General features: G+C 36.9%; 2 protein-coding genes across 7 annotated transcripts in view; both read left to right on the top strand.

Annotated features, from left to right (window-relative positions):
* The window catches only part of kif13a (kinesin family member 13A), a 70,540-nt gene extending 62,971 nt beyond the window's left edge, over nt 1–7,569 (top strand). For 2 of the 5 annotated variants that reach the window (XM_084386191.1, XM_084386189.1), the window contains 3 exons: nt 2,323–2,490; nt 4,620–5,553; nt 5,630–7,569. In XM_084386191.1, coding sequence (XP_084242317.1) covers nt 2,323–2,490; nt 4,620–5,553; nt 5,630–5,784 — 1,257 coding nt within the window. In that variant the 3' untranslated portion in view covers nt 5,785–7,569. The remainder of the gene's footprint in view (nt 1–2,322; nt 2,491–4,619; nt 5,554–5,629) is intronic. The other 3 variants (XM_084386190.1, XM_084386192.1, XM_084386193.1) reach the window with 3 other exon arrangements.
* A 705-nt stretch (nt 7,570–8,274) lies between these two features.
* Nucleotides 8,275–19,446, top strand: rbm24b (RNA binding motif protein 24b). Of its 2 annotated transcripts, XM_084386203.1 has the most exons (5): nt 8,275–8,683; nt 9,248–9,371; nt 10,223–10,277; nt 11,163–11,222; nt 17,524–19,446. In XM_084386203.1, the coding sequence occupies exons 1-5, from the start codon at nt 8,516–8,518 to the stop codon at nt 17,858–17,860; spliced, it is 744 nt and encodes a 247-aa protein (XP_084242329.1). In that variant the 5' UTR covers nt 8,275–8,515; the 3' UTR covers nt 17,861–19,446. The 2 variants fall into 2 exon arrangements, with proteins under 2 accessions (XP_084242329.1, XP_084242330.1); XM_084386204.1 differs by lacking the exon at nt 11,163–11,222 and having other exon boundaries at nt 8,293–8,683; nt 17,524–19,440.

Raw genomic sequence — 19,446 nt, 5'->3', positions numbered from 1 at the left:
TTTGTCTTTATGTACTTTCCCTCATGTCGTTCCAATTATTTACTTTTCCAAATGAAACACAAAAATAGATGCTGCTCTTCCATGCAAGGAAAGTGTATAGCGATTTATACCAGTTATTTTAATATTATTTATATACTATTATAAATAATTAGCTTTTGTTTTTATATTTTCAATTGTCGTTTAAATTTTTGTCTAATTTTTAGAAATGTAGTACTGTGCTTTTGTCATTTTTATAATTTTTTTTAACCCTTTTACACATAAGTTTAACATATTCTAGCTGAGTACCCAGCATGAGTTTTTTAAGGCGACTGTTATAATTAGAAAATATAACATTATTTCCACGGCAACGCCTCATGCTTGTTACTTGACACCCCGCAGCCACATTAGTGCTGGATGACTGATCTATTGCTTTTATTTACTCATTATATTTTCATATTCTATTCAAAATACTCACAAACTTGAAAACTATATTATAAAATATCAGGTATTCCGATCGTCAAATAAATGTAAGTGAATGTGTTTTGTCATTTAAACACCTTTATAATGATCATGTTAGTTGATCTATAAACCAACTAAAACACGTCATCAAATTCTATTTGAAAGGATTGTTATTTCCGCTTACATAGACATCATTGTATATTTTACAAACTATAAATGTTTTTCTTTTTTGCTAGTATTTGTGTGTATTCAAATGTCTGAAATCTAAAATTATATTTATAATAGTTGTTATATGATAAACGCTGAATGCGAAAGCACATTTTAATTTAGCAGTTGATCACATGACCCACTTAAACGTTCTAATCACACCGGAGTGTGATCGGCTGCGTCCGAAATCACATATTCTTGAGTAGGTACTTATTTTGAATAGGTAATTCACGACGGCTAAAAAAGTATGTTCTATCTAGTATGAATATGTGTAGTTTGAATGTAATCCATTCGCCGTGTTGCCCTTATCACATGATCTACCAGCGTCGTGTCACCGCTATTCACACATACTCTCCCGTGGCCTCATGGGATAGTAAAGCGTCCATCATATGCGCACATAAGAATCACGCCTGAAGTAGTAGATCATACAGGTACTTTTTGCCTAGTCTTTTAAGAGTACTGTAAATTCAGACATACTTCTTTTGTCACATACTGTTTTTCGCCTAGTGTATAGTATGCGATTTCGGATGCAGTCATCGTACGCTCAAGTGAACAGCCTAGAGCAAGTGTGCCACACGTCCTGAAAAGTGAAGCCAAATCCTTTCGATCGCCCCCTGGTGCTGGATCCAGTCTAGGTCATAAACCCCGCCCTCTCCATGTAATCTAATTGGACGTGAGACTAAACTAAACAATCAAATTACACTTATACATTTTTTGCCAAAGATGGGTTCTGTCATTTTTTAGGTAGTTTTTATCACGCTGGTGTAAGTTCAAGTGTTAATTTTTTCTAAATAAGTTTGATTTTAGTTAGTTATTTGATGCTATAAAAACAGGAGTGTGACATCATGATTGACAGCTGAGATTGACTCACTGAGGCACCAATGGACTTTTTTGGGGAGGAGATGGGAGCTTTAACTTTAATTTCTACATTTCCATAACTGTTTATTTCACATCGACATAATGAGTTGTTCTGCAGTAAACTCTACTAACCGATAACGAATGATGTAATCGGCAACAACTGTTTCTGGGATATTTTGGCTTCATTTTTCTGCAGTTGAAGGAAGTGGAGACATGTCATCCATCTTTTTCTACAGTCTTTGGCCTAGAGTGATCACTCCGGTGTGATCCTATGCTTCAAAGGGGTTTCTTTTTTTCTTTCTGTTTTTTTTTTCAGTTTATGTTCATTTTTATTAATTTCCATTTATTAATTTTTGTGCTTAACTTGAACTAAACGAAAATATGAGATGTTGCCTTGGCATCTAACTGAAAGTTTTCATCTAATATTTATTTTATTTTTATTTTATTGCAGCTTTATTTAAATAATAGGTTTAATTAACAATAATAATAACCCTGATTTATACTGACAGAAGTGTCAGTCGTCTATGACTCGTGTGATATTTAAGTCACAATCCACTAGCAATGTGTGGAAAAGAGCAGCTCTGACATAATACAAAACATCTGATTTTGTGTTCATTGAAAAAGAAAAAAAAAAGTAATGTCATGAGCTTTTGTGTGAACTATTCCTTTACTTCTCCTGATTCTATGGCTGATGACCTCATCCGGTGCATGTGCACTCGCTTGCCTCACATGTGATTAGGTGTCTAACTCAACAGCCTGTGTGAGTGTTCGCTGTGCTGCATGGCCTGTGTGAAGTGTGCTATTGTCACCTGATTGCAGAGCATGCGTTGGTTTGTGGAGAGCAGCGTGTCGGGCCTCACCGGCCCCTGGTCCAGACCCAGGGCTCAGAGCGAGGGCCACAGCAGCAGTGACATCATCTGCAGCAGGGCCAATCACAGACAGCCCAGACTCAGCACTGATCTCACTCACACACTGCCACACGCTGCTGTAAGTGAACACACGCATAACCAGTCTGATGCATGTCACTACCTGGACTTGCGTGCACACGCATACTAATTAATACTACTAGCCAGGGCCCTGTTAAAACACAGGAATACTCTGGGTTTTTTACAACATCTGTGGTGTGCCGTCAAATCATCTTCAGTCCGTATATTATATAACAGTCAATAACAAATGTCCAAGACAATGAAAAGCAAAACTCTTTTGTTTGTATATTGGTGTCTTATATTTTTGAAATTTCAAACACTTTTCAAGCTAATTTGTTAATATGCTAAGCATAATTTAATTAAAAATATATAATTTTATATAATTATTACTTATATAATATATATTTAAATTAACGTTATATATATAACTTATTTTCGCATAATTATTGCACTTATTGACAAGTAATTGACGGAATCCCACATATGCAGAACCTTAATATTTCCCTTAAATAATTGATTTTCTTACTTAGTATTTTTGTCTCATTGTCAACATCTAAACATTCTTAAATCAAGATAAATTTACTTTGGATATTAAGTCTTATTTTCTGAAAAATGAATCAATATTAAGTGAGTTTCAGCTTTAAACAAGCACAAATATCTGCCAATAGGGTATGAAAAATAAACTTAATTCAAAGGTGAAACAAGATTATTTTTTCTTACCTTATTGGCAGATATTTTTCTTAAACTTATACAGAAAATATGTCATTTTGCTTCTCAAGTAAATGTATCTTGATTTAAGAATGCCATATTTGTACTGAAAAAAAAGAAGTTTTTTGCAGTATATTAACCTGAACTGAACATGAACACATGTATAACACAACTTGAAACTGAGAGACCGGGCCTGTCTTGCACTCTCAAACTTCCTGAGGTCTCAGAACCAAAAATTCATTACATCATTACATGCGTCCAGGAAGGTTGGATTTCTGCATTTCATCCCTTTAAAACTGTTTCTGTTTGAGTGAAGCTTATGATGCTGCCGCCTCATTGTCATCATTATCATCCCAGCATTATTTGCATCTCATTGAGTGTGTGCATGAATCCCTCAGCTTGTGTTTAACTCACTGACTGCAGCACTTCACATATCACATTGCTAGTTACAAAGTAAATAAACTCTGTTTACACCTTGTCTACACCAGATGTGAACAGTGTGCACTGACAAAACAAGATCGGTCCTTTTATAGTCTACAGAGTTGTCTACACTACTCGTGTGTGGGTGTGTTAGGGGACGAACGACTTCTGATTTTTTTAAGTAGACATTTATGTGATTAAAGTTTGAGTTGATGTTAACTAGTCGCTGATGATGTCATTAATGAACACATAAGCCTGAACCTCGAGCTGAGGTTTTCTTGTGCACAGATGGCATATGACACAGCTCTGCCCACAAGGCTATTGCTCCTTCATAACAGCTTATTTTTATCAGTTCTTTTGTCTTTGGGTCGTTACATTTCTCATAGATTTCTGCTCATTCTAAATCAGATACAGATCCAGTAGCACAGTAAAGATTATATTGATATGAATGCATTAGTGAGAGAGTGATTGCGTGTGAATTGCACATGGCAGCGTCTCTACTAATAGTGGGGTTTTGTTGATATGAAATATTTGTTAAAACTTTTCAGTTTCAAAGCTATTTTATTAATAAATCACAGAACAGTGTTGACAATACATTTCTGCACTACTGAATGTTTATGTGCTCGCGATCTGCACGTGATGTGCGAGCAACTGTCTGGAGGTGTGTGCGTTACAATGCAGCAGCGCATTAGTTTAGAACAGCGATTAACTTGCGTGTAAAATAAGCTGTTTAAAACGTGCATTCACTCAATACATTTTTAGCATCCATAAGGTATAATCAAACATATCTTGTGGAGCGCTCTCAGAGTATGCATTTAGTTATGTCTTTGGAAACGAAGTGTAAAAGTGGACTTCAAAGATTTATTATCCTGTTGCGCCCTCTGTTGGCCATGATCAGCGACTAGCCTACACATCAAGTGTAGATCCAGTGTTGTAAACACAAAGTCGTAATATAGAAAGTAGCTAATGTGCTTCAGGGTTTCATCACAAGGGGGCAGTAGCGTCCCTCCTGATCACTGCTTTGCTGTTTGGTTTCATGTCTGTTCATTGATGATTTGTCAGGATTCAGAGGAGGAGGATCCCAACATGGATTCAGCCTTCACCCGTTCTAGTATTCCAGGTCTCGGGTCTCTGGAGCTCCAAAACTTCAAGCCTTACATCCCAGAGAAGTTTGCGAACTTTGAGGTGTACAACGCCAGTCTTGAGACCCAGGGGGGGACTGTATGCGTGCAGGGGGAGTTGGCGCCTGGGATCGGGGTGTTATCGGGAACACGGGTTGCGGATAAAGAAGTGTCCCGTAGTCCCACGGTCAGCAGCTGCACAAGCGGCTATTTCTCCCACAGTGCCTCAAATGCCACGCTGTCCGATGTGCTCTTCAGCGGCAGCGATAGTTGCGACCAGCTCAACAACAGAGAAGCCGCAGACCCTCAGGAGCACGGAAGAGGGTTGCATCCTTCCAGAAGTGCCTTGGGAACCGAGACCGTTCCCTCACTATCATCCTATCCAGCCCAGACCGTTCCCACTCAGCACTGTTCCCGTCTTTGCACCGACCAGGACTGTTCCCCTTCGCTTCCCCACAAATGCATCCTGAGCGTCAGCCAAGAGTTCACAGACTTTAAGGGTGCAGATGAAGGTTTAGGGGTAGACGACCTCTGTAACTTTAGTTTGAAGGCAGAATCAATTCCCCCAGCCAAAACGCAAGACGTGGATCATCCGTCCCAGTGCCATCTCCACAATGGAAAAGAGTCTCCCAGTGTTCCTGTACCTCACGCCAACCCAGAGCTGGAAGAATCTCGAGGACTTGAGTTCTTCGAGGATGCAGAGCTCTCGGTGGACTCCAGCGAGGACGAGAACACACCAGTTGCTCAGTTGCCGGACTGGATGGCCCCCGGTGAGCAAGTGTGGGTGGGCAAACGCAGTGGGATGGTGCATTATGTTGGAGGGGTGGAGTTTGCCAAAGGCATCTGGGTTGGAGTGGAGTTGGACCTTGCTGTAGGTAAGTGAAATTACTCTCAAGTCAAGATCCTTGTAACCTTGAATTGAATCTCAACTCAATATCCTTTTAACCTTAGACCTTTCTCATCCTTCCAAAGGCAAGCACAACGGTACGGTCCAGGGAAGGGTGTATTTCCGGTGTGCCACAGGTCATGGCGTCTTCGTGAAGCCATCCTGTTTGACTCGAGGGCCTCAGTCCATAGACACCGAACCTCAATCTGTGCTCCAGTAGGGGCAGGACATTGACCCAATAGTTGGTAGACGATCTCTTCGACACCAGCACCAGCAACCGCCTGGACAAACCGAGTGCTAACAGAATCCATCCTTCTGATTTGTTTGTCACATCAGAGATTTATTGATTCCTCTTATTCCGTGGCAATAAACACTACCTGTGTGTGTTGTGCTGAAGTTATAGGCTTATTTCAGTATCATCTTTGAATGTCGAGAGTTGCACAGTTGCACAAACACGTTTTATATATCATGTTAGCTTTGATATAGCTGAAATACTAATTTCCATCTTCATTAATTCTTCACCACTTCTTATATGACTAAATGTATTAATCAAACAATGCCTAACAAAAAAAATATACTTTGAGTGAGTTTGAGATTTGGATGTCTGTTCTAGGTAAGAATGTACTACTGTTTATGAACATTTTTGTTTGTTTGATTATATCAGGTATTACCAAAGACATAGCCTTTCAAATCTGCTGTGCAAACTTACTTTGGCAACATGTGTTTTATGCTTGTATTTGTTCGACCGATTTATGCTAATATGCTAAGTGCCATTTTTCTGGTTAGAAGACCACATGACCATCGGATATTCAAAAATGTGGTTGATTTTTTTTCGAGTTTAATGGTATTTTGAACGGACGCCAAGCCTGTTGCTCGTACTCTGTTGTGTAATTGGCTTGTTGAGTACTGTAACTGTTGAAGGACTGCCAATATTTCTATTAACAAAGCTGTCTGAACGCTTGCACTGGAGTAACTTATCCTGGATGCACATTAAGTTACATAATGCACGAATTTTTACGCATTCTCAGATACTGATATGACGCTTCTCAGGAGGTTGACAGAAGTGACTAACTCTTGTTGTCACCTGATGCGGAGAGCACCTTGTTTTCTTTATCAGACCCTTGCCGGTATTATTGCAAAATGTCGATAATCTGATCTGCTTTGTATCGGCTATAGACTAGAAATGCCCTAAAGTACTGACACAAGCCCCACATGAACGGGGACTTTTTAGATAATCGACTTCTAGGTTTTTACCCGCCTAATAATGAAGCTTTCGAGCATTTAAATCCATGTGTGTTTGACTGTCAAGAAAGATTTTATTAGTTTGTGATACTAAAGCCAATATTAATGTTTTTTTTATAGGTATAAATGGGAGACGGGCAACATCGGGGAATGGGACATAGCCTGAATAATGCTTGTATGTTTAGTGCCATGACCAGTACTGTTATTATTGCTCTGTTTTACCTAAAGAACTGTGGATCTCATAAGAAGTGAATACTATTGCTGTCATTGGAGACGGTTAAATAAAAACCCAAGACCTTACTTAAAAGAAAACAAAGCTGCTCTCCTTGACAAGGAGCTGTACATAAAATGTATGAACATAGTATTTACAATATTATAAAATGTACAGAATTGTATTTATATTGTATCTCTGCAGATGCTGGTACAAAAAAATGTTGTAGATTACAGAACGTTTACAAATGCTTGTTTTTTGTGTGTTCTTCATTTGCACGACATATTATTGGTTGTTTTTTATTTGATTTGAGAGGTTTGTTCCTCTGAACTATTAATTTAAATACATTTTATAGCAAAATATAGCAACCAATGTTTCTCTGCCTTTGTTGCTGTATTTTGTTACATTTGAAATCCAAAACCTCAACCCCTACAATTATTTACTGATTATCTTGTATTTTTTACACCTTTAATCTTCAACCAAGATGTAGTTTCACCAGAAAAAGAAAAAAAAGACATTGTAACTTTGCAAAACTAAATTCAGAACATCAGAATTAAGGTTTAGACCCTTGCAACCCAATCACACAAAGTACAGTAAATGCTACCAAGGTGTGCATTTCGGCAAGAGTATTGTTGTACTAATTCTTGTGTTCTGGCTGGCTGATTTGATCTCTTCTTCACAAGAATTAGGTTGTGTAACTGAGTCTGAACTTTGACCTGCATTATCATGTTAAGTTCCTGGGTCACTAGGTCACTGTGTCAGATTGAAGCAGTGAACATCTGCAATAGAATCTCTGAATACTGTAAAGGACTTAAATACAACATACATTTATGCATTTGCCAGATGCTCTTATCTAAAGGAGCTCACGCTATATTTGGGGAATTAAACCCATGGCCTACATACTAACTACAAAGTTACCTCTAATGTTTTAGCACCGAGCACAGAGAATAAAAATAGCATACATGCTGACAATTTGTTTGTTTGTTGATTGGTAAACCCTTCCTTCAAATCATTATTAAAGAGGGACAAAGCATTACATGATTGCTGCAGTTAAAATACGATCATTTGGACTGGCAACAGCCAACAGGCACTCAAAATATTCTGAAATTTAAACTACAAAATCATTAGTCACGTGAAAGTGAGTAAGCAAGAAAGTCGCCTCAGTCAGGGAACAGGAGAGATTCCTTAATGGTGGGCGTGGTTAAGGTTGATCGTGGGCGGGGTGAAAGTGTTAATGGGCGGAGTTTGTCCGCGTGTGAGTGAGAGCCACCAAAACCAAATGGCATGTTGTTAAGTTCCCTCTCCTGACAGACGCACTTGTTTGCTGTGGTTTGTTCTACCTCGTATCAAATCATTTGCGCTGTCACATACCTCTGTTACTGCTACCTTCCAAGAATACGAGTTGATATTTATTTAACCAGTCGTAGTGAAACTTGTGCACTGTTTGTTTGTTTGTTTGTTTCGCTGAACTGCGCGCGCCCCGTCGTGACTCGTGAGGATGCACAGCTCTCAGAAGGACACCACATACACCAAGATCTTCGTCGGAGGTCTTCCCTATCACACCACCGACTCCAGCCTCAGAAAATACTTTGAAGTGTTTGGAGAAATCGAGGAAGCTGTTGTCATTACTGACAGACAAACTGGAAAATCCAGAGGCTATGGTTTTGTAAGTTGTCTGTCTGTCTAGATTTACTTGCAGTCAGTGTTTGGTGTAATTCATTACTTTTCCTTTGAAAAAGTAAAGTAAGGGATTACTTATTAATGTTTCTGTAATTTAATTACAGTTACTTCTGATGAACTGTATAGACAATAGAACAATTCTATATAAAAACATTTAACTTTGATTTAACATCAATATGTAATGATAAAATGTACGTTTTTAATGTAACCATCTCCCTTTAAATACTCAAGAACAATTTATGCAGTTTTATATTATATATTTGAAAGAATTAAAAGAGTAGTTTCATGTCTGTCCTTGTATTGGTCAACTGGTCGAGATTGATGAGGGATTTATAAAGTGAATAGTAATGCAGTACTTTTTAGAGAGTACATTAATCTAATTACTCTGTTGAAGATGTAATTAGTAGCTAGTAATTATTATTATTATTTTTTTTGAGAAACTTGCCCAACAATCACTTCTAATATTAAACTCTCAACTCATCCCATACACATTGAACATCATTGAAAACGCTGCATGTATCTGTGTGTTCCTCTTTTCATGTGTGTGTAGGTGACGATGGCTGATCGAGCGGCAGCAGAACGAGCCTGTAAGGACCCAAACCCCATCATAGACGGTAGAAAAGCCAACGTTAACCTGGCGTACCTGGGGGCCAAGCCACGGATCATGCAGCCAGGTAAGAGGGTGACCGGAAGCTTCACGCTGTTGGCGGATTAATGCAGAGTATCAGAAACCATGCAATAAAGACAAGCTGCATGGCACAGGGCATCACACTGTGGCTTCTAAATAAGAAAAATCCTTTATGTGTAAACTGAGATTACATAGTGAATTAGGGCTGCACGATATTGAAGAAAATTTATTTAAAACTTAAAATTTAAAACTCATTAAATAATGTGATTTTCGATATGCGATACAATAATGCTTAAAGTGTGTTTAAAAAAATTATATATATATATATATATATATATATATATATATATATATATATATATATATATAACCTGCATGTGTTTCACATTCTTTTTGTAACAAGAAAACATCCCTAAACTTCTGAAAGTGAACATCAGTGTTTTACTGTGTTATTTCAACATCAGTGTAAACCACGGGGTTTAGGGTTTCAGGTCTACATTAGGTTTATTTAACAACAGAAACTGAATAATCAGATGTAAAAATAAAACACTGCTTAGTTTTCACTGTATGAATAAAAAATATACTGATTCTTATTAAAGCTACAAAAGTTATTCAGCCAAGAGCAGTGAGTGATTTTCTCTTTGTCTTTTGTTCATAACCCCAGATATTGCAAGCTGTTGGGATATGCATATCGCGATATATACATTTGAATATTTCGATAATTTCGATATATTGTGCAGCCCTATAGTGAATACAGTAATGCTTATATAATTGTCACAGAATTATTTGTCAAATGCAATAAAGAAAAATACAAAATATTACTTGATACATATAAGTTAATATGAATGTTCTTGGATTCAATAAAATGTAGTGCAATAAGGTTGTCTTTCTCTACAGGATTTTCATTTGGTGTCCCTCAGATACACCCCACATTTATCCAACGGCCTTATGGGTAAGCGTGACAAGACTATTAATGACTATATATATTTTTTTTGTAGTTTGATTAGTTTTAGGCCTTCTCTCATTTATCTACATTCTCTTATGTAAAAGTATGATATGGGAAAAGCAGCATTTTGTCATCTTAGACAAATGTGTACCATTGACTTTCTTTAAAGGTGATGTGTGTGTGATATTTTTTTCCTTTTTTTTTTCTTCTTTGCTTTTAAATGATTTCTTGTATCACACCGTAAGAGTCACTCCTAAGTAAATAGTTCATAGAATGATCTGTTTATTTGAGCATCACGACACACCCAAGCTTAAAGGCAAACGTTCTCAGAACTTTGGCGTTTTTCCAACGTTCTGAAAGTTCACAGTTATGATTATGAACAATCAGAAAGTTATGACAGTAACGTTAATAGAACATTTGTTCAGAGTTACATGGTCTCAAAACATTAGTACAAAACTTGTTCATGGAGAGTTTTTGTTTCGAAAACATTTTAGTTGGACTTTTGTCTAACATTTTTAACAAATTGTTTCAGATTCAAAAGTAACATTAATGTTTGCAAAATTCTAAAATGGAATGTTTCCTTAACATTCGTATAACCAAGAAAAAAAACTGGACATTGTGAAAGTTCAGGGAACATTCATGACTTAGCAAAACATTCTTAGAATCCATTTTTGTTAGCTTGACCCAATAGCATTATTTATAGATGTCTGGAAAATATTTTTGCAATTCCTTTTGGTGATACTCGAACATAACACACGTCACCTTTAAAGATAAATGTGTGATGATCAACAATATCATATTCCTACATGTTGCAATATTCTGTGAAGTATAATTATGTTGATTTCTGTGCATTTTTGATGATGAATTCCTGTTGTTCTCCTTGTGTCATAGAGATAGTGAGGATGAGCATTCCCCATTACTGTATCCTCCCCCTTTCCGCCAGGTTATGAGGTGTGTGCGTGTGCTTTTTATCTTTGTGGTTGTTGTGTGGTTTTATTTGCACTGTTGTCAACTCCTGAAAAGTCTACGTCTGTCACTTCCTCTTTCCAGCGTGACTCAATGTAATGTGTCTCTCTCTGATCTGACAGGCTCTCTTTCGGTTAACGTAACCTAAGAGGTGAACGAGCTGAACAAAGTCAGAATTCATAAGCTCTACCAGTAGACTCAAACACGTACACTCTCAAATGGTGATTAGCTTGCATGGACGTTGTTGTTTTTTGGAGAGTAGCTTTTGTGTGCATTTGGACCTGTCTGAAGTGGTTTTCATAGCTAAACCGTGTGCTTTTAATAGAAATGAGTGTATAGCAGGACGTGGGGATTCGGGGAGACGGTCGTATCTTTGTCTTGGGGTGCTGGGAACGCCTTTTTCCGTTTTCTTGATGATTGTGCACAGCTTGTTCTTACTGATTTTTTTTTATTCACTTGAACAGACGTTTCAGTGTTCTGTTGTTGAAGGGGTCAAAGTTTGTCTTTCTTGACTGGCGCACCCTCAAAACAACTCATGGCTTGCATGTTGCAGTGTATCTCATGTGTCTCCGTTCTTTTATTTGACTAATTAATCGTTTGTCTTTTCCCCTTACATTCACTTTTCCCTAAACCTTTTTGTGAAATAATTGAATTCTGTATTCATTCTGTATCGGCTAAGGCCAGAAGCATTAGCGCCAATTCTGTTTCTTTCAAATAGTGGATAACTGGACATTCAATTGATTTTAATAGATATTCTAATAAGCATAGACTACACAACAAAAACAAATATTATCTCGTACTTATTATTAAGTATATGGTAGTGGCCAAAAGTGATGTCCAGCCAAGGAAAGTCGACATCTTCACACTTTCTTTAAATATTATGAAAGATATTGTAATCATGTTGTGTAGTTGTGCTTGGGAGTCAATCGTTGTATTTGTGATAACGCAATGAAACATGCCAAATTGTGCCGACATCATTTTTGGCCAGGCTGCCATACACAGAAACTATGAACGTAAGCAAAAACAAGAGAGAACCAACGAAATATTAAAAACTGATTATGTTGTAGTCAATGTATGGTTTTTAAGATCAATATTTTCTTCATATTTTGATGGTTTAATCAAACTTGTAGGGTTATTAAAAACACTTTTGGCCACTACTTTATTTATAATTGACATTTCTTTCACTCCTTCGCAATGCGCTTTAAAATTACCTTCTCTGCAATGGATGTATGCGATACTGCCTTAAAAAGTAGATTACTGTGGTAACATCTAACAGCAGTACTTAAACCATTATTAAACCAGATATATTATTCTTCAGGTAGCTGCAACAAACGTACTTTTTTTTCAGTTTTATCTCTTGAAAACTGACTTTGAGTACCTTAAAAAGCAATCGATACATAAAATGTATTATTGTTGTTATTATTAAAGCAATCCTTAGAATGCAACACATATGTGGTCCTGGACCACAAAACCAGTCACATGGGTCATTTTTTTATTATTATTGAGATTTATACATCATCTGAAAGCTGAATAAATGAGCTTTCCATTGGGATACAACAATATTTGGCCGAGATCTGGAATCTGAGGGTGCAAAAAAAACGAAACATTGAGAAAATCTCCTTTAAAGTTGTCCATTTATGTTCGCGATTGTGCTGCATTCACTCACAAAAATAAATGTTTTTTATATATTTACGGTAGGAAATTTACAAAATATCTTCATGGAACCTGATCTTTACTTAATATTCTAATGATTTTTGGCATAAAACAAAAATCTATAATTTTGACCCATACAATGTATTGTTGGCTATTGCCACAAATATACCCGTGCGACTTGTGACTGGTTTTGGGATCCAGAGTCACATATGTTATGCATTTAAGAATGCAATAACACGTGATGTAGAGTTTGCGTAGTTAAAAGTGTGTTCATGTACTCGTGTAAAGAATATTTGAGGCCTAAGAAACCACAGTATTCCACTGTATTGCACTACTGACCGATCCAGTACACAGTTACTTCTGTCCTTCTAATCTAGGAAGATTCAGTCAGCTCGTACCGATCAAGGAGAACATATATATCCCTCAGAGGACTGAACCAAAGAGAACAGCTGCACTTTAGTTTGGAACACAACGACATTCAGAGTGGCCACGAGACAACAGGTGTTCAGAGACACAAGATCCTGTGATTTACAAAGTACCTTAAATTAGCCCTAACCCCTAGGCTAACCCCCGTAGTAAGAAAGTTGCCGGCGCAGCTTAGTAACAGGGGTATTTTTAACAACGACATGCTCGGAATTAGGTTGAGTTTTACACCACATTTATAATTATATGTTGTATTAAATCGCACCTAATCGAAATTTCTGCATGCGTACGAATCATTCAGTTCATTAACAGGAAAATGGTTATATGTGCGGGATCAATTTACAATAAGGTTCCATTTGTTAACATGAACTAACAATACAAATATTTTTAAAGAATTCATTGGTTAATTCGAACATTTACTAATACTTTATGAAAATCAATAAAGTATCTGTTAATGTAATTGAATGGACCTGAGCTGACATGAGCTAACTATGAACAGTTGTATTTTGATTTAACTAACGTCAACCAAGATTAATAAATACTGTAACAAATGTATTGCTCATTGTTAGTTAATGTTAGTTCATCTGAAGTGACCTTATTGTAAAATGTTACACTACATGCAAATCATGTAGTAAAATGAGTATCAGTATAATTAAGTACATTGAAAGAACTGGCCAGTCGTTACTGCATCTAATTCGTTTACAATGGACCGTTTCGCCTTTACACACGTTATAGTGTGCAGTAATGCGTGTGTGTTCACAGGCCGCTGGTAATGAAGGGTTCAGGACTGGGTTAAAGTGTTGGGCCATGTGTTGCTGATAACGTTGCTCATGCTCTCGTTTTATGATGGCAAGGACAGCAGAAAATAGCCTCGCCACAGCCTGTCCTGTCACTCCAGGAGACTGACAGTAAGGAATGGTGTGTTAGAGACTCATCTATGGCCAGATTTAACATGAGCACCTGTTGTTTTTGCATGCTTGCCGGTTAGGACTCATTTTAGCCATGGAAAAATAAAAATAAAATCTGCCCGGCAACATGGACGGGTCTTAAAGGTGATTTATTTTTGCAATTCGTCTAGTGCTGCTAGTGGCTCAGCCCTTCCGCTTTTAGGATTTATGACTTCAGGCATCTTTACACTGTCGAATTAAAGGTCAATTAAGCGATTTTAGCCATTTAGATTAGCAGTGTGCACCAGACTTTACGCTGTTTTGTTTTTCGTATGTGGAAAATGATTCACAGATGAAGAATGTTTCTGATTGGCTAAAAAAAGCACTGGCCACTGTCCTGAAGCTAAGTGTGTGTCCTGTGTAATGACAGCTGTGCACAAGAATCAACTTTTGAGCATATACATTATTTACTTACTTAGTTTTTGCATTGTGACATTATTTGTGTTTTTAGTTTGTCAAAAAATATTTATTTGTTTGTTATTTTCAAACATCATTGCTTTTTTCCACCTTAAAAAAATAAAAAAGGTAATTGTGACTTTTTATCTTACAATTCAGACTTTTTTTCCTCACAAGTCAAAAGTTTGCGAGATATAAACTCGCAATTGTGAGAAATAAATTAATAAAATAAAGTCCGCCATGGAATAAAAAAATTAAAATGGTAATTGTGACTATCTCACAATTCTGGCTTTTTCTCAGAATCGTGAGATATAAACTCGAAATTATGAGTCGTAAAGTCCGAATTGAGAGATATAAACTTGCAATTCTAGAGTAAAAGTTAGAATTATGACATAAAAAAAAAAAAAAAAAAAATTATTTCCCGGTGGAAACGAGCTTCCATAGTATTTTCTGTGCTGCCTTTAATTTATAAGGATTTAAATAAAAATAAAAAAATACTTTTAAAACAGTAAAAGTAACGTGAATTATTAAGAAAGATGTCTAGATGCATCAATGCATAATTATGTTGAAAATAATGTCACCGTTGTAAAACAAAACATGTAAAATATGCCATTTTTTTTATGTTTTCTTTTTCTTTTTTTATTGGGGTGAAATATATTTTACCTGTATACTTTATGCCATTTCAAATGCAACTTTGTTTTTTTGCCGCCTATGCAGTGTAAAGATGCTGAATACGCAGTTTAAAGGCATAGTTCACCCTCAAGTTGTTCCAAACCTGTGTGAGTTTAGTTCTTCTGCTGAACACAAAAGAAGATATTTTGGAGAATATGAGTAACCAAACAGTTGATGGATCCCACTGACTGGGAAAAATACAATGGAAGTCAACTGTCTGGTTACACACATTTTCAAAGCATCTTCTTTTGTGTTCAGCAGAAGAAAGAAACTGGAATAGCTTGAGGGAGAGTAAATGATGCCAGGATCTTTGGGTGAACTATCCCTTTAAGCAGAAGTAGGATGTGTTAGATCTGGTGTTTCTCAGTGTGTTTAGCAGCAGATTTCCACTCTTCAAGCGTTGTGTTTGTGTGCAGTGGACGCGGTGATGTGTGAACGCACGCAAGTGTGTTTTGTTTTTCTTCTTTCGTGTGCGTGTGTGAGTTAACTGGATTTCTCTTCTTTCTTTTAAATATTGTTTGGTTTGACAGTAACATTGACCCTGTTTATGATTGCAGAATTGGTGTCGCTCTATTTTTATTTGTTTTGAAAAGTGTTTTTTTTCTGCTGTGATATTGATCGATATGCTTTGATATCCATAGTCACTTTTACCCTGGCATTTTATTTGAGAGGCAATATTAGGGCGTGGACTCATGACTGAATGCTGAGTTTGCAAACGAAATAGGTTTGCCATGATAATTAATACAAGAGCATTCATTTGAACGGTCAGCGCAGTGGACTCTTGGTAGCGGCAGCACTATCTAATGACATACATTTGTGATTCACCAATTAGGCCTCATTCATGAATTACAAGCAGAACGAATGTCCGTGTAAAACAGGCATAAATCTGAAACTATGGGCATGTTTGTCCCTGTAGACTTTTAGAAAATAAACTCGCTTAGCATACTGTATACAGTAGTGGCCAAATATGATGTCCGGAGGGGACATTTGGTTTTAATGACCTTACAACTTTAATAAAAACCATCAAAATATGAGGAACATTTTTGTTTTTTTTATATTTTACATATGAGGGAAGAGCAAGGTATTTATCTGACAAAATTATTTGACAAAAAAGGCAAACTACAGCTACAGGTTTTATTTTACTATGCAAAAAACCCCTAAACATAATCTGTTATTAATATTTCATTGGTTCTCTCTTGTTTTTGCATGTGTTCATAATTTCAGTCCAGCCAAAAAATATGTCTGCACAGTTTGCCATGTTTTATTGTTATCACAAATAAAACAATTGATTTCAATAATATTTGCAAAAAGGGTGAAGACATCTGTTTTCCTAGGCCGGACATCACTTTAGTCCACTACTCTCAAATCATCCTTCATTCTTTGATGGAAATGTCTTTTGTGTTATTAAGACTGATTTCATAGCTTGTATTTTAAATGCAGTTCAATAATATTTTCACACCTTTTGCTTAATTTTACCTATGCAAACAGTATAGATCAGATGGATCAAATCAAAATATTGTTTTGTACTGTTTATCTTGATTTTATATGTTTTCTTCATGTCATATTTGATCTGACATATGAAGAAAACATAATTTATGTGATCATTTATTAGATGCGGATGATGGGAATGACCGCACAAATGCGTAAACGTTTCTATAAAACATTTTCACAATAAAATTTTGAAATGGTTTACTTTAGTCTTTGATAATAAAAATATAATATTTAATGACACATTTTCATATTCTAAGACTGAGGATCTGAAACCCTCGTGGTTATAACAAAACAAAAATAATATATAAAACAATAAATGAAGACTGTAATTTATTAAGACCTTCAGATAACATAGAAAGGAGAAATCTGTAGATACACCCTCTCACGTAAATTCTTGCAGTAAATTGAATGTAAAAAATGCTTCGATGAATGATATACACGCTTGTACTTCATTAATGAGGCCCGTTGGTATTTTTAGCATCTGCAGTGAGTTTCGGTACATTAAAATACCTGAAAATACTGCAAGTTTATTGCATCTTCTAAAGTGAAATGATAGAATCACTGACAGCTGATCATTGACCCTTCCCAGCATGCTCTACTATTGTGGCAATCCTATTTCTTTGAATAACCCTTTAGTGCACTGTGCTGTTGAAGTGCAGCTTTTCCGGTTCCCAGTTTAATCCCAGCATCTCTCTGTCCCTCAGGATTCCTGCTCACTATGTGTACCCGCAGGCGTTCATGCAGCCGAGCGTGGTGATCCCGCACGTCCAGCAGTCGGCTGCGTCAGCAGCGGCTGCAGCCTCTCCGTACCTGGATTACACCGGCGCCGCGTACGCGCAGTACTCCGCCGCCGCCGCCACTGCCGCCGCCGCCGCTTACGACCAGTACCCGTACGCTGCCTCGCCCGCCGCCGCGGGGTACGTCTCCGCGGCCGGCTACGGCTACGTCCAGCAGCCTCTCGCGTCTCCCGCGCCCGGGGCCACGGCGGCAGCCTTCGCTCAGTACCAGCCGCAGCAGCTCCAGACGGACCGCATGCAGTGATACCGACAGGACAACACCTGGTCCTCTGACCATTCGTGACTGTGCCACTTTTTACCGTGTCTGTCAGCCAAAGAAACTTTTTTTATTGTTCCGTTATTGTGATTTATTATGTTCTCGTCATTTTATTTGTAGTATTTAATATTTATTACGGAGAAGAGAGCTGTAGGCTGTAGCTTGTCAAACATGATGCTGTTCATTAACTCGAATCTAGTTTCTTTATGTACAAGTATTTAAGGAATATTAGCCTATGGAATTTTCTCACCCTCATGTCACTAAAAAACCTGATAGCCTACCCTTACACAAAATAAGGGTCTCATTAGTTAATGCATTTTCTAAAATGAACTAACAATGAGCGATTCATTAATATTTGTTAATGTTAGTCAAATTCTGAGTGTTTGTTGTAAGTTCACATTGTGCATTAACTAATGTTAAAAATGTATTGGTAGATGTTGGAATTAACATTATATGTTAATAAAACTATTTTTCATTGTTAGTTCATGTTAAATAATGTAGTTATGAAACCTAATTGTTATAAGTGAGACTTTTTGGTTTGGCTATTTACACTCCAAAGTGGCCAAAAAGCATCATAAAACCATCATATTCATTCATTCATAATGGCGTGCAGATGCATGAACATAAAATCTTCAAAATTCATGCTTTTATTTCCCACAGAACTAAATTCTGACCAACATGAGGGTGAGTAAATCATGACAGAATGTATGTGTTTAGGTGAATTATGCCTTTAATGCATCACAGGCTGCAGGCGTCACCATTATTTGAGTCTCATCTCTATATATGGTGATGGATGCCTGATTATTTTCCTAAAAATTGCACCTTGGCATCTCACGATTTTGACCTCTGATAACCTCATGAGCCTGCATATGTAACTGTTGAAATTATTATTATGTATTTTGGTTAGGAAACAAGACAAAGTGCCTTAAAGGACAGACAACAGACAAGAAATGAAGGGTTTGGCGTGTCTGCAGACAGTGTTCAGCAACTCTGTGCCTTACATCACATTCTGTGACTGATAGGAAATGTTTAGTTATACTTGCACATCTGTTGGGGTTATAGAAAAGGGCAATTTTATAATTAGAACTAAATATTCAAAAATAAAAGCAATGAGCACTACTGAAAGACTGTGTACACTGTATGTTTCAATATTAGTGGGCCTAATGATCACACTACTCTGGATTAATGTGCCTTATTATGGTTAATAAATGGAAGGGAATGTCACTGGATTTGTTGTTGCCTTTGTGTTATTTGTAACGTTATGTTAATAACGGGACTGTGGAATGTGGCGAAAGGTAATTATTGCAGTCAAATGTGCAGCTACAGAATTGATGTCCAAGTATTTTTTGTATTAAAAGGCCATATCTAACAACACCAGTCCACTTGCAACAGAGTTTGCTTTTCTTTAAACAAGCTTTGTCATAGTCATCCTGTAAGTCATTATTTACACTTTGCGCTCTGTTGATAAAAATGCATTTGCTAAATATTGCAGTATCACACCGAACGAGTGACATTTGATAAAATGTGTATAAAAACAGTTTGGATGATTTATTAAAAAGTATCTTGTCTCACTT

The sequence above is a fragment of the Rutilus rutilus genome (genome assembly GCF_951802725.1).
Source record: "Rutilus rutilus genome assembly, chromosome: 17".
Lineage (NCBI taxonomy): Eukaryota > Metazoa > Chordata > Actinopteri > Cypriniformes > Leuciscidae > Rutilus > Rutilus rutilus.
This window is presented reverse-complemented; position numbering and strand designations above follow the sequence as displayed.

What these genes read in the sequence shown, in the direction of transcription:
- rbm24b (XM_084386203.1), top strand. Translation starts at nt 8,516, where the DNA reads ATGCACAGCTCTCAGAAGGACACCACATACACCAAGATCTTCGTCGGA. An exon ending in TTTATCCAACGGCCTTATGG is followed by an intron (nt 10,278 to 11,162) that starts GTAAGCGTGACA and finishes CTTGTGTCATAG; the next exon opens with AGATAGTGAGGATGAGCATT. An exon ending in CCTTTCCGCCAGGTTATGAG is followed by an intron (nt 11,223 to 17,523) that starts GTGTGTGCGTGT and finishes TCTGTCCCTCAG; the next exon opens with GATTCCTGCTCACTATGTGT.